The 15,346-nt window shown below is 39.0% G+C and overlaps 1 protein-coding gene across 5 annotated transcripts in view; it reads left to right on the top strand.

The window, feature by feature from the left end:
• The window catches only part of wdr3 (WD repeat domain 3), a 57,100-nt gene that overhangs the window by 7,151 nt on the left and 34,603 nt on the right, over nucleotides 1-15,346 (top strand). For all 5 annotated transcript variants that reach the window (XM_073045414.1, XM_073045415.1, XM_073045418.1 and 2 more), the window contains exons 6-10: nucleotides 708-803; nucleotides 5,271-5,366; nucleotides 5,795-5,896; nucleotides 7,359-7,456; nucleotides 14,181-14,291. In XM_073045414.1, the coding sequence (XP_072901515.1) occupies nucleotides 708-803; nucleotides 5,271-5,366; nucleotides 5,795-5,896; nucleotides 7,359-7,456; nucleotides 14,181-14,291 (503 nt within the window). The remainder of the gene's footprint in view (nucleotides 1-707; nucleotides 804-5,270; nucleotides 5,367-5,794; nucleotides 5,897-7,358; nucleotides 7,457-14,180; nucleotides 14,292-15,346) is intronic.

Raw genomic sequence — 15,346 nt, 5'->3', positions numbered from 1 at the left:
CTAACAAACCTGCCAGCAAGAATGTTGCCTGCCCGCGAGAATATTGGTTCCCCTCAGGTCAGGTGCAACCCGTCACCTTTGAACAGGTCATACCTCCCCCAGAAGAGGTCCCAATGATCCAAGAACCTGAAGCCCTGACCCCTGCACCAGCTTCTCAGCATTAATTTACCAAATCATCCTGTTTCTACCCTCACTGGCACGTGACAGAGGCAGCAATCCAAAAACTACCCTGGACATCCTGCTTCTCGGCTTTCTACTTACCTCTCTAAATTCTCTTTGCTTTTCCTTCCTATGTCATTAGTACCAAAATGTCCAACAGAGAGTTTCGTTATTGCTTCAGCATCGGGTTCCTGACACAGCATTTTTTTCAGCCCAAATTTTTCATTTAAGTGTAGTGATTTACTTACTTACCAAGATCAGTATAATGAAAGTACACTCAGCAGGGTAGCATTAAGCACAGTATCCATGTGCACAATTGCTATCATTCTTTGAAGGAGATTTGTGACTCTCTTTTGTCTTCCCAGTCACCTGAACAGTACTGTTGGGGTCATCTACACTATTTAATACATCAGATGTTCGTTTTAGTAAGAAAGTATTTAATTTGTTTTCTTAGTTCATCTGCAGTTTGGTACAATGTGCAAATTGTGTGAATCATGATAAAAAACAAACTGTTAAGTATTGTTACTCTGGTTGTATTTTCTCTCCAGGTATGGAATTTTGTGCTGCTTTCAGATGAAAAGCGAATAATGACTGGATCATCTGACAGTGAACTGAGGGTGTGGGACATCCAGTATCTAGATGAGGTAAAGTTCATGAATGAGGACATGTGTGAGATAACTGTTAAATAGTTTGGACTTATTCTTTTGTATTATAGTTTACTTAGTTTTAAATTTGTTATAAATTACAGGTATAATTTAGATGTTGGAACAACCCATCATAAATCGCCCTTTAACTAAAGTCCTGCACTTTCTCAATTTTTTGCCCCATTGAATCTGGGTTTTTTTGGCCTAGCTGACCTACAAAGTTTGGCTAATGACAATAAATCATGTGAATGACACAAAAATTCTATAGTTTACATTAATCAATACTTTAGTGATACTACCATACAATGTAGTACCATGTATCTGTCAAGCTCCATGTGTCCCCCAAAGACTTTTGGAAGGTTACGTGGTATTGTTGACAATCCTGGAGTGTCTCATTCTTCATGGTATTGTATTGTTACATTGAAGTACCTGCAGTATAGATACAGTCATAGTCTTAGAGATCTGCAGTGTAGCAACAGGCCCCTTGGTTTATCTAATCTGAGCTGAACTGTTATTCTGCCAGGTTCCCTCAACAGGTAACTGGTTTATAGCCCTTCATACCCCTCCCATCCATGTATTTAAACAAATTTCTCTTAAATATTGAAAACAAACCCACGTCCATCACTTCTACTGGCAGCTTGTTCCACTCTTGCATGCTCCTCCGAGTAAAGAAGCTCCCCTTAAATATTTTACCTTTCACCCTTAACCTCTGACCTCTAGTTTTAGTGTCACTGACCCTCAGTGGAAAAAGCCTGTTTGCATTTACCCTATCTATACTCCTGATAATTTTGTATACCTCCATCCAATCTTCCCTCATTTCTCAACACTCCAGGGAATAAAGTCCTCACCTCTTTATCTTTAACTCAAGTCCCAGCAATAACCTTGTAAATTTTCTTCATCCTCTTTAAATCATTTTGATATCTTTCCTGTAGTTAGGTGACCAAAACTGCACGCTATACCCCAAATTAGGCCTCACCAACATCTTCTACACCTTCAGCTTAATATACTAAATCCTGTATCTAAAATACTTAGATTTATGGTCAGTGTGCCAGAAGCTTTCTTTACAACCCTATCTACCTCTGACCACACTTTCAAGGAATTATGGATGTTTGTTCCCAGATCCCTCTGTTCTACTGCATACCACTGTACCCTACCATTCACTATATAAATCCTACACTGGTTTGTCCTCCCAAAGTGCAACACCTCAACCTTGACTATTCCTTCTGCTGCTTTTCAGCCCATTTTTCCATCTGGTGCAGATCCTGCTGCGAGCTTTGATAGCCTTCCTCACTGTCCACTACAGCCACAGTCTTCTTGTCATACATGGAATAAAAAGACTCAGAAGCTGTTATTTTTAAAGCAGAGAGTTGATAGTGTTAATGTGAAAAACCTCTGGGAGCAGCCCTTAATAAGCCCTTTATTTGTTTGAACTACGTTCCTCTAATCTATTCTTGGGAATGTCCAAGTTTACCCTTTCAAAGGTATTTTATATCTAGTTTCATCTCTGTATCTCCTTTCAAAGTATGTTTTCACCAGTTCATAACAGAGTTCCTAGATGCTGTGAATCAATTAGATCAGAACACTCAAATGTCTCTCCAATGTTTTGGTGACCAGGCATAGATACAGTTCTGAAGTGGTGGTTTTATGAAATATTTGGCCTTTTTTTTGACATTACAATTGTTTTCTTTGCTAATTAACTTCAGGTCCATCGTAGTTCAAAATGAGGAGTCCTTGCACATGACTCCACTCGAGGTTAGCCAAACCTCAGTAGCTGAGCTGCAGTATGCAGATGACATTGACATTTGTGTTTTGTTTGTCCAGAGCCTAAGCTCCAAGCCATCATCAATGCTTTCAGTAAAACATAGAGAATTGGCCTTGCTTTCAGTGTCCACAATATGAAGGTCCTCTTTCATTTCTCCCTGCTGTACAACATTGCTCTCTAACAATAAAAATTTACAATGAGATGTTGAGTGCATGCACCTCTTCCCAGGTCTTTGGAGACACCTCTTAGTGAAGACAGTGATGAATCTTGCCACTGAATGCAAGTGTGCCGGCAGTCTTTGGTCATTGAAGTAAGGTTGATTTGAAGATCAAGACTGGAGACCTTGCACAAAATCATGTTCCACTAGTAGCAATGATTCATGCTTTCCCATAGGTTTCTGAGACTTGGATTACCTAATCCAGGCAGTTCAAAGCACTTGTAAAATTCCAATACCTTCGGCCCTCCTTATCCGCAAGAAATTGGTTCCGGGACCCCTCGCGGATACTAAAATTGTGGATGCTCAAGTCCCTTATTCAACCTGTCTCAATGCCGTGGACCTTAGGACCCAGCGGAACCCCAGACCTTATTTAACCTGTCTCAGTGCAGTGGACATTAGGACCCGGCACAGCTCTGAATCCGCAGTGTTTCTGTTCACGAAAATAATCACGATCACGATTGAAAATAAAGTGGAAATAATAAAGTGATTGGAAAGAGCTGAAACGCCATCGGTCATTGGAAAAGCATTAGGCTACATTGGTCAACGATCGGAACAATTTAAAAAGATAAAGTGAAAAAGGCTCTGCCCTTATGAAAGCTACAATTATTACAAAACAACGCAGTGGTTTAATTATTGGGTTTTGGGGTTTTGGGTTTTTGATCCTCCACATCACCCGGGAGCGATCTGTCACTAGATCGAACTTGGGAACTTCCGTTCCCGTGCCCAGTGCTGAAACATACCTTCTTAAGTGTTTTATATGCATAGAAAGGTAAAATATATACTAAGACAAATGTTTGACTAACTGACGCTAAATAATACCGGATGTACCTGTTCCGACTTACTTAGTTAAGAGAACTTCCGACTTTTTTTGATCCCAATCCACGATAACCCACGCACATCCTTCGTATACTTTAAATCATCTCTAGATTACTTATAATAGCTAATACAATGTAAATGCTATGTAAAATAGTTGTTATACTGCATTGTTTAGGGAATAATGACAAGAAAAAAAAAGTCTGTACATGCTCGAACAACAAGTGCTGGAGGAGCACTTCTGGGTTTTTGCAATTCGCGGTTGGTTGAATTTGCGCATGCAGAATTCGCGGATAAGGAGGGCCGACTGTACATTGGATTTTGGTTAATTGGAACCCATCAGGGCCGGTACATTTTGGCCCAATTTAGTGGCTGTCCCAATTAGTTAAAGTTTCATAGAAATATTTAAAACGGTATACAAAAGACAAACTACCATTTAACTGAGTACAAGTTTGAATGACATACAGAAAAATTACAATACTACCAGTATTACTGGTGGTTGACTGTTGTTTCCTGACAATGACAGGAAACCTGTGAGGGAGAGTTTTTTAAAAGTGGAAAAGCTGTTGCACTGGGGCAGTTCCACTCTCTTGACCGGTGGGACAAGTAGACATTGCAACTGGTGTCTTCTCTTGTTGCAGTGGACGATCGTGTCTTCTGTGCCTCCTTATGCCCTTTGTTCTCCATGTAGCATTGCAGTTTCGCCTTCCAGGCCGTTGGACCTCACTAGATCCCGTCCACCCAGTCCACTGGAGCTGACTTCACATATTAGCACAGGCATGTCCCTATCTCACTGAAGTATGAGACCCGCCGGCTACTCTCACCTGGTTTACTCGGCCTGTTGAAGTGGTGTGCTAGTGTGTGGCTGCAGTTGCATGCAAACAGGTACTTGAACCCACAGATGAGAGCTGAGTGTCCAGTGGGGACAAAGGTAACATTCAGTATGATTTTTGATTGCTTCAAATTCTTCATAGTATCTAACTTATTGAAATAGTGGTCATTTCATTTTCACTCCTGGCCGTTTCTGGCATCTCCATGTCTGAATACTTGAAACTGCAGTGAGCAAACCAGTTCTGAATTGTCTTACTGCTTATATCTCACTAGCTATCAGTGATAAAAATTACTGCTTTTAGAACACAAACACACATAATTGATAGTTAAAAGCAGTTCACTCTAAGCACGATGTAGTGCCTAATAGCCACACATTGAATACATGACTGACGTTAGTTAGAAACTGATTGGCAACAGTCCCCTGTCCCAATTAAACAGTGTATTGTCCCAAATAAATGAAGGAAAACCCAGCTATTTGTTTTTGTTCTTTAAGAGTTGTCCCAACTAAGTGGCTGCCCTGATTAACCAATGACCAAATTAACTGGAATCTACTGTACTTGCATCAATTAATGTAAAAAAATAGTAACTTTTCATTTAATAACTTCAACATGAAGCATTTGACAAGGCAGTACATCTGTGCATTATTTCAAAATTTACTGAGCTTGAGCAAGATAGACAAGCTTGATGTTATTGGTTTTGTAGAGCTTAACATTCACAATTTTCTTCTTTGAGACTCTGTCAATGCTAAAATGATTAAACTCATTTTTTGTAACGTGTCTACAATTAGTTAAAGAAAGTAGACCATTTATTTCATGTACAATATACACTGTGGATTACTTTTCAGGCAAAAGAAGCTGGAGAACCAGATGCAAAAAAGACAAAAAATTCCTTAGGAAATACTGAACTAATTGAAGAGGAATTGGATGAAGATCCTGAGGAGGTGAAACTTCTGTAATTGTAGACTTGTACTGTAATTTCATCCTAGATTAACACCAACTGAACAGAATCACTTCTTTTCCTAAATTACAGGTGGCATTGAAGTTCATAAGTTAGAATGGAAGAAATAATTTGAGTTAACTCCTCTCAGCCTGAATTTGTAAGCAATTATGGATTAAAAAAAACTGATGAAGCTGTATACAAACTAAAATTTGCTTTCAGAAAGTAAAAACATGGAAATTATAAATAAAATAAAATTTATTCCAAATACATTTAATTGGAAATGCAGTTCAACGTGTATGTGGTTAGTGAAAAGCTTGTTTTGTGGAACTATGCAGGGATATATTTTGATATTAAGTGATTTAGGTGAGATGTTGTTATGGATCTTATGAAGCTTTAAATAATTATTATAATTTTCTTTTGTCTCTACAGCGTTTACTATCTTGTCAGAAGATTGGATCTGTATTTAGGGCGGGCAGGAATCGTGTTGTTTCCTTAGCAACTGATCTCAGTCAGAAAGTTGTTATCTGTCATGTAAGTATCACTGCGTTCATAAATATGTTGATTGAATAGCCACCAAGTGGAGTAAAATTCTGTAATATTCAGTGATTTAATACATGTTGATTAAAAATAGCAGCTGTGTTTGGTATTATAGTATTAGGTAACACGTGCACTCTTCAGCTTGCAGTTGCTGGTTGTGCAGAGGTTAGTATCTTTCATGTTTGTACCTTGAGACACAAATGATTAAGTATGTAGAACTCGAGTCCACAAACTTGCCACAAATCAGATAAAATAATTTTGTAATGAGTACTAAACCCACTGGCATCTTTATCATTTGCTGCCTTTAGTTCTTAAAAAAAGTGAGTCTGCCCCTTTCTATTTTTATCTCTGTTCCTCTTTGATTTGTAATTGTGGCCAATGACAAACAGTTGAAATTCAACATTTTAAACATACTTTTGTTTTGAAGGCTGTACACTGAGCTTCTCCTGACTCTCCCTCTTCCCCAAGTTGTCTCCCAGCTCCCAAGCCCCACGGTGGCTTTGTCTCTACACATTTCTCAAGAGTATTTTAGCCACTGGAAATAGTGTTCTGGTGTTTTTCAATGAAAAGAAATGTGCAATGAATGCAGTCTCACTTGTATTCTTCCTATTTCTTAAATGCTGACTCTTATAAAGTTGAAAGCAACATTTTACCCTGAATTTATTTTTTTTTCACCATTGTTTGACATGGGTAAACATGGGAGAGGTGAGAGATATTCTTCAGTGTAGCTGTCCTATAGTGGCATTGTGAATACTGAATGCTCCACTTTCTCAGCATGTGCTCTGAAATTGAACTCCAAGCAAATTTATCAGATCAAGATTTAGGGCTTTACGCAACCTTGAGGGATTCAAGTATAAATTTTAGTTAAAAAATGAGCCAATTCTGTTTAAAATGTAGTCATGTTTCTTGATTGTATTTATCATGTTTATTAAGGATTGGAAATTAATATTCTCCAAAAACACTTTTTGATTTAATTACTCTAGTTTTTACAAGTAAAATCATGTTTCGATGACACCTACAGGTTGTGCAATGAAATGGGGATAATTTTATTCTCGGACTTCCTGTGAAATTGCTTGTGCTTGAGATGCTAAGTATATTAATATGTTTAGAGAAATAGTTATTTAATAAGTAAACTTAAACAATGCACAGCTAAATTTATCTTTGAGTTTTAATATTACTCCCACGTGTTAAAATTCTACCTTAGTCAAGAATCAAATCATCATACATAATTTAGGTCCTTCAAACTATTAATTCAAAGATCTTAGGAAACGAGTTGCCCCTTATATTATAATTTGACTATTTATTCTTTATGTAGAATAGAACAAATTAAGTGCAATTTAAACATATTATTACATTTTTTTAATCAATTGTTCCAAATTGTGATGGAGCTGAATTGAATAAGAAGGGCTAACCAGTCTTATGGCTATCTCTTTAATTATTGTACAATTTCTTACAGGGCACAGATAGTGTTCTTGAAGTTTTTAAGATTCTAAGTGAAGAGGAAGTGAATAAAAAGATTGAAAAGAAACAAAGGAAAGCCAAGAAAAAGGCAAAGTAAGTGAAATACAATTGAAGTGGCTTATGGTAGTTGTCATTTCAAAGGAAAGTTGAAACTTTCTCCTCCACTGTAAACACACTCATATTCTCATTATGATAGAGGAGGAGCTTTCTTGGCTCATTGAATCAATGGCATTCTCTTAGAGCAATTCTATCTGTTCCATTCTTCCAGCTTGTTCTCTTACACAAGCCCATTAACTTCTCCAATTTCCCCTACTATCAAGCCCCAATAGAGAGAAATTTATAATTACCAGATAACGCACCATCCTGTACCTCCTCATATCTTTGAGATGTGGAGAAAAGTCAGCATCCAGAGGAAACCGTTGTCATCTCTGGGAGAAGATGCTGACTCCACAGGGCAAACAGTACCAGAGTTTGGAGTTCGGAGATAATTGCACGGTCTTTAGCACAGGGTTGCCACAATTTGATGAAGACTGCTTCATCACCAAATACCTCAGTAAAATGAAAGTTGTTTTAGTTAGCTCATTAGTAAACATAAAATAAGTTGTTGCTTTCAATAGCAAAAACATCTTATTCTGAATCCTGATTGAGAAGTTGCAGAACCTGGGCCTCTGTACCTCCCTCTGCAATTGGAGCCTCAACTTCCTAACTGGAAGACCACAATCTGTGCAGATTGGTGATAACATATCCTCCACGCTGACAATCAACACTGGCACACCTCAGGAGTGTGTGCTTAGCCCACTGCTCTACTCTTTGTATTCACATGACAGTGTGGCTAAGCATAGCTCAAATGCCATCTGTAAATTTGCTGACAATACAGCCATTGTTGGTAGAATCTCAGATGGAGACGAGGGCGTACAGGAGTGAGATATGCCAACTAGTGGAGTGGTGTCGCAACAACAACCTGGCACTCAATGTCAGTAAGACAAAAGAGCTGATTGTGGACTTCAGGAAGGGTAAGACGAAGGAACAGATACCAATCCTCATAGGGGGATCAGAAGTGGAGAGAATGAGCGAGCAGCTTCAAGTTCCTGGTTGTCAAAATCTCTGAGGATTTAACCTGGTCCCAGCATAACTGTTGTAGTTATAAAGAAGGCAAGACAACGGCTATACTTCATTAGGAGTTTGAAGAGATTTGGCATGTTAACAAATACACTCAAAAACTTCTATAGTTGTACCTTGGAGAACATTCTGACAGGCTGCATCACTGTCTGGTATGGAGGGGTTACTGCACAGGACCAAAAGAAGCTGCAGAAGGTTGTAAATCTAGTCAGCTCCATCTTGGGCACTAGCCTACAAAGTACCCAGGAGATCTTTAGGGAGCGGTGTCTCATAAAGGCAGCGTCCATTATTAAGGACCTCCAGCACCCAGGGCATGCCCTTTTCTCACTGTTACCATCAGGAAGGAGATACAGAAGCCTGAAGGCACAAACTCAGCGATTCAGGAACAGTTTCTTCCCCTCTGCCGTCCGATTCCTAAATGGACATTGAAGCTTTGGACACTACCTTACTTTTTTTTAATATACATTATTTCTGTTTTTGCACATTTTAAAAAATCTCTTCAATATATGTAATTGATTTACTTGTTTACTTATTATGTTTTATTTTATTTATTACTTTTTCTCTCTCTGCTAGATTATGTATTGCATTGAACTGCTGCTGCTAAGTTAACAAATTTCACGTCACATGCGGTGATAATGAACCTGATTCTGATGCATTCTTGCAGCATCAGAGTAAATTGGAATTTAAGTGTAACATTTTGGTTAGATCTGTATTATATTAGACACGATAGGAATCTCACTGTCCACAATGGAAGAGAGGAGGATATCGCATATGACAACCTTATGAGCTATGATAGAAGTCATAGACCCCTAGTATTTATGAAAGATTCACAAAACTGGACCTGTGACTCTGAAGAAGAGACAGTTTTTTTAAGACATGTTCAGAAAAGAAAAAAAACAGAAATATTTTACAAAATTAAATCATGACCACACAAAACAGAAGTGCAAGTTGCAACTAATAAAAAGCAGTTATAGAATACACGTTGACAATTGATTTAAGTTGAAAGCATGATATGCAGATAGGATGGATTCAGAATACTGTACATACGGAGTATAGTGATGGACATACATATTGACAAACTGTAATTTCTTTGGAATGTGTCCTTATAACATTGCATTGCTCTTTAATTGATACATTGGATATTACTGGAGTAAAGCTTTAACTGCCCTGAAATCTAAAGAAATTAGAATCAAAAACAAGAGATGCTGGTAATCCGGGCAACACCCACAAAATGCTGGAGGAACTCAGCAAGCCAGGCAGCATCTGTGGAAAAGAGTACAGTCAATGTTTTGGGCTGAAACCCTTCAATAGGACTGGAGAAAAAATGCTGAGGAGTAGATTTAAAAGGTGGGGTAGGGTAGAGAGAAAAACACAAGGTGATAGGTGAAACCTGGAGGGGGAGGGATGAAGTAAAGAGCTGGAAGTTGATTGGTGAACGAGACAGAAGGCCTTGGAAGAAAGAAAAGAGGGGAGGAGTACTGTAGGGAGGCAATGCCCAGGAAGGCAGATGTGGTAAGAGAGGGAAAAGGGGATGGGAAATGGTGAAGGGGTGGGGAGTGGGGGCATTATCGGAAGTTCGAGAAATCGATGTTCATGGCTTCAGGTTGGAGGCTACCCAACCGGAATATCAGGTGTTCCTCCAACCTGAGTTTGGCCTCATCATGACAGTAGAGGAGGCCATGGATAAACATATTAGAATGGGAGTGGGAAATGGAATTAAAATGGGTGGTCACTGGGAGATCCCACTTTTTCTGGCGGACGAAGTGTAGGTGCTTGGCAAAGTGGTGTCCCAATCATGTATTGTGTCCGGTGCTCCCGATATGGCCTCTTATAAAGCTTCATTCTAGAACAAAGGAAATGTCCTCCCTTTTCAAAGAAAGGGGCTTCCCTTCCTCCACCATCTTCGCTGCCCTCAACCACATTTCTTCCATTTCACGCACGTCTGCTCTCACCCCATCTCCCACCACTCTACCAGTGATAGGTTTCCTCTTGTTCCCACCTACCACTCCACCAACCTCCGTGTCCAGCACATAATTCTCTGAAACTTTCGCCATCTCCAACGGGATCCCATCACCAAGCACATCTTTCCCTCCCCCCACCCCCGCCACTTTCTGCTTTCTGCAGGGATCGCTCCCTAAGCGACTCCCTTGTCCATTTGTCACTCCCCACTGACCTCCCTCCCAGCACTTATCCTTGCAAGCGGAGCAGGTGCTACACCTGCCCCTACACCTCCTCCCTCACTACCATTCAGGGCCCTAAACATTTCTTCCAGGTGAGGTGACACTTCACCTGTGAGTCCGTTGGGGTCATATATTGTGGCCTCCTGTATATCAGTGAGATTTGACTTAGATTGGGAGACTGCTTTGCCAAGCAGCTACGCCCTGTCTGCCAGAAAAAGGATCTCCCAGTGGCCGTTCATTTTAACTTTACTTCCCAGTCCCATTCCGATATGTTTATCCATGGTCTCCACGACTGTCTTGATGAGGCCACACTCAAGTTGGAGGAGTAACACCCGATATCCTCCAACCTTCCCCATAGATGCTGCCTGCCTGCTGAGTTCCTCCAGCATTATTGTGTGCGTTGCTTGGAATTGGAATCAACTTTCCTCAATATTTTCTACCATATCATTCATCATTTGTAATTGAAGTTTTAAGGTGACATATTGATGCACCATCAATAACTCACGCCGAGACTTAGGAAGTGAGATATCGGCTTTTATTGACTGAAGGACAACACTACATCCTGGGGAAAATGAGGGAGAGCAGCAGGCCACAGTCGCCTTTATACAGGGGTCTGTGGGAGGAGCCACAGGGGTAGTCAGCAGGGTCTTGGGAGGAGCCACAGGAGCAGTCAGACAGGTATATCTAGTTCACCACACATACAGTGCAAAGTATTTTGATGTCCTGCTCCAAACCACTGCCTAAGTAGACTGCAGTAAATGGTACTGAATCAAAGATTACAGGTTTGATTTCTGATTATTATGCTCATTTAGGTAATTTCTACCAGATTGCTAGTAAAGTAACTACTTTTGATTTCAGTGGCTGTTCACTGGATAAAGGAAGGATTAGTCAATGATCTTTAGGTTGTTATCTCAATCTTACAGAATGCTAGAACAGCAAGTTGGCAATATAAGGTTTGGCTGTGATGGTCTGAAAAACATTTTATAAGAAGATTGACAAATGCTCAAGAATTACTTCTCTCCACAGGCATATTTTTGCTTTCAATTGTTGGTTTCTGAGCAGGCAGGCAAGAAATGAGAATAAATTAATAAATAAATTCCGTTTCTAGAAAATAGAGGTAATGTTAGTTAAGTTGCAGCATATCAGCAGACTTAAAACGGTGACAGGATCCACATAACATGAACTGTAGTGTGTAAAAGTGCAGCACTAGGGAACATTCTGTTCTTGGCTCATGTTCTGCTGTAGCACTGTACTTGGCAGTCTTGCAAATAGCATTGTAGAGCTGTTCTATATTTTTTCCCATGTGGCTTTGCTGATTGTAACTTTTGATTAATTTTTCAAGGTTTTCTTTGTCAAGGAACTAGATAAGTGCTATTAAAATAAAAAAAAATGCCTGTAATAACTCTCTTGGGTATTTTTGGAAAACAGCAAATTTGCAAACGTAGGAAGCTGATTGATATTCCAGGTGATTTTTCGGGACAAAATATTACTTCTTATTAGTTGAAAGCATTTTGTTTTCTTGCGTAAAATGTTTGCTTCCTGATTAATGCTGATTTAAGGGAGCAGCTTTCGGATTAAAGACTTGAGCACGGTAACTGGATAGAGTACTGTCTGTCTGAATTTTGTAAAGAGCTTCTGTTTCCTTAAACCTTATGGAAGTTCATTACACTGAAGGTTTCTTTCATTGCATCTTCAGCAGAGAACGTGCCAGTTGGCACCAAACACGTACAGTTTAGATCCACTGTTCTGCTAGTTGTATCTGCTGAGCCAGGCATATACTGTAGACCAGGCAGTCACTGAAGAACTTCCTTCGGCTAAGGTTCATTTGTAAAGCTGTTTTATAGATGTGCTCCCTCTTCAAGGAAGATGCTGTCATGATGACTTTATTTGCTTGAGATCTGCTGACACCACCAAGTGCCAACTACAATTTTAACTCTTCTTGGAACAGGAAAGCTGTTACTATTTATCTGCTAGAAGTCACTTCAGAGAGGTTTTGTTTCACTTCCCTTGTGTTTTCACTTGCCGCACTCGGAATGTTCAGGCCTCCCCTGCTCCAGGCTTCTCCTGATTTTCTTTGGAATTTCACTGCCACACAAGCAGCCTACTTATCTGACGAGAAGTATTTATTGCCTCTCATTCCTTTGTGTGTTTCTTTAAAATGTACACCATTGACATTATACCATGAAAATGTCACCACGGCTTAGATCTGACAGATTTAAGTTTTATTATTTTTCATGTGCAATAAATAATATTTGTTTGGTTATTGTAGTAGAATTTACCATACAATATCTCCATCCATTGCCAGCAATGCATTAGAAAATATCAAATGCTAGAGGATGTACGTTTAAGGTGAGAGAGGAAAGGTTTTTAGGGCGAGCTGCAGGCAGATTTTTGAACCCAGAGAAGTAGGTGCCTGGAATGGGCTGCCAGGGTCGTGGTGGAAATAGATATGATAGTGGCCTTAAAAAAAAGCTTTTAGATATATGCAGAGAGTGGATTATGTGCAGACAGAAGAGATTTGGTTTAATTTGTGTTTGATACAGATATTATGGATTAATGAGCCTATTTCTGTGCTATACTTTTCTATGGTCCTATGTTCTGTCCACATTTCCTCAGAGCCAACACTTTACAGTGATTGCAACTTCTTTGTAAATCTCCTCTGCACACTCTGCACCTTATTCAAGGCAGTCACATCTTTCCTGTGTCATTGTGGTCAGAATTATACTGAAACTGTGACTTAACTCCAAGAGCTGTTCTATCATAATCTCTATTATTTTATTCTATGTGCTAGCTAAATAAAATGCATTTAGTATACCTTTTTTAAGATGCTGCTATCCTTTAAGATCTGTAAATCAACTTTCTAAAATCCACTGCTTTAAAAAGTAAAGAAACATTTCTGTTGCTGCACTCATTGTAGTGATCGAGTGACACCATTTATTATGAATGAATTAATCAATATGTACCAGTGCATTGCTTCCTGTATCCAATGGAGAGCAGAGGTAGAAGGAGCTACAAAGATCTGGAAAGATACAATCTTGGATCTGTTTGTAACTTAGTCTCAACGGCAGGAAGATGGACATTCTGTTGTCTGTTATATGGTGTCATTTGATTGCCACAATGAGAGCATGCAATGGAAGTATTTTCTTTCCAGTTGTTCCAGGTACTTGTATACTGATGCTCATCCTATGGTTATGGGTTTATTGTTTGGAGAATGTGTGAAATCACACCCACGCTGATATTGACTAATTAAACCATGTGCCCCTAAAACTTTATGTTATATCTTTATCATAACTATTGTGGAGCTATACACCTTATTCATGTAATTAAGGATATCTACTAATGGAAGAAGAGATAATTTTCTATTTAATGAGTTGTAATCTGGTGGGGGGGGGCAAAAAGAATTGTCAAATATTTCAGGTCTTCGATGTTGAATACAGTAAATAGCAAACTTTCTGTTTGTAATTACCTTATTTTACTGTATTTAATTAAATGGACTTTATTTTGGTATTCTTCCGTAGGAAAAGAGCTGAGTCAGGGGAATCTGGTATTGACTTGGAGCCTACTGTGGAACGAACCCTAAAAGATGAGATTCAGGAGGTAACCAAAATCAAAGCCTCAGCAAAGGTCAGGTAAGGCATTGTACAACTGTCCCAAAAGTAAGGTTAACCTGTAATGTAGTTTCTTTTTTAATCAAAAATTTGAGTTCTAGCTCATTGAGATATTTAAAAATAATTGCTTCAACATTTAAAAAGAAAGTCCTGAGATTTTTGGCTAAAATTGAAATGACCATGCGTTTCTTTTCTGTACGTAGGTTTGGAAACCTGAAACATAATTGTGTATGGAATGTATGTACAGATCTATACATTATTGGTCAGATAAGGTTAATACATTGCACTTTTCTGCTGTGCAATGTAACTATAGGACTATCCTCTGTAAAGTTATGTTATTATATAAGTAACAGATAATTTTGAGCTGAGCCTCCCCGGTCAGTGAACTGCACAAGCTTATTATTTGCCTGCCCTTGGACTATACCATTTCTTGTAATGTGACTCCCAGGGACAGTTCTTCATTGGGAAATTGATGCCCAGCTGATCCGCAAGGGCTGTCAAAGCCGTAGTTCAAGCATGCCTTTGACAGCAATGAAGTCCTACGCAGGCTCACTGACTGTCACAGCCTCCGCTGGATGTTTATGCCATTCACAAACATTTTGAAACACAGAAGCACTATTAAAAATGAAGATTATATTATAAAAATGTTGTCCTTTATAAAAAAAATTAAATACATCAGATAAACTGTTACAGAAATTTATAATTATTTAAACACATGGAAATCAATTGAATTGATTCAAATGTTAAAGGAACCGTATGGTTCTGTGGACTCCATGACAGTTTCGCTAATGTGGGCACAGCACCTAATGGAGGTAGAAGGTTGTGCTTCAGCCAGTGATGAATTCCAGGCTGCCAGTTGGTTAAATGCTTAAAGCCATGTTGATATGGCTAATCTCAGCTTTTAAATATATATTTGGATACTTTACTAATTTTGAACTGTATTGTCATCATATGAAGGTAAGAAATCTTAGTAGGCATCACTACAGCCACATCGTATTGAAACCAGAAATGAAACAGGGCTGAACAATCCATTGTTGCCCCATTTTCAGGGGATAGCCTTAATTTATAACTAGCCC

Source organism: Hemitrygon akajei, chromosome 5 (genome assembly GCF_048418815.1).
Source record: "Hemitrygon akajei chromosome 5, sHemAka1.3, whole genome shotgun sequence".
Classification (NCBI taxonomy): domain Eukaryota; kingdom Metazoa; phylum Chordata; class Chondrichthyes; order Myliobatiformes; family Dasyatidae; genus Hemitrygon; species Hemitrygon akajei.
This window is presented reverse-complemented; position numbering and strand designations above follow the sequence as displayed.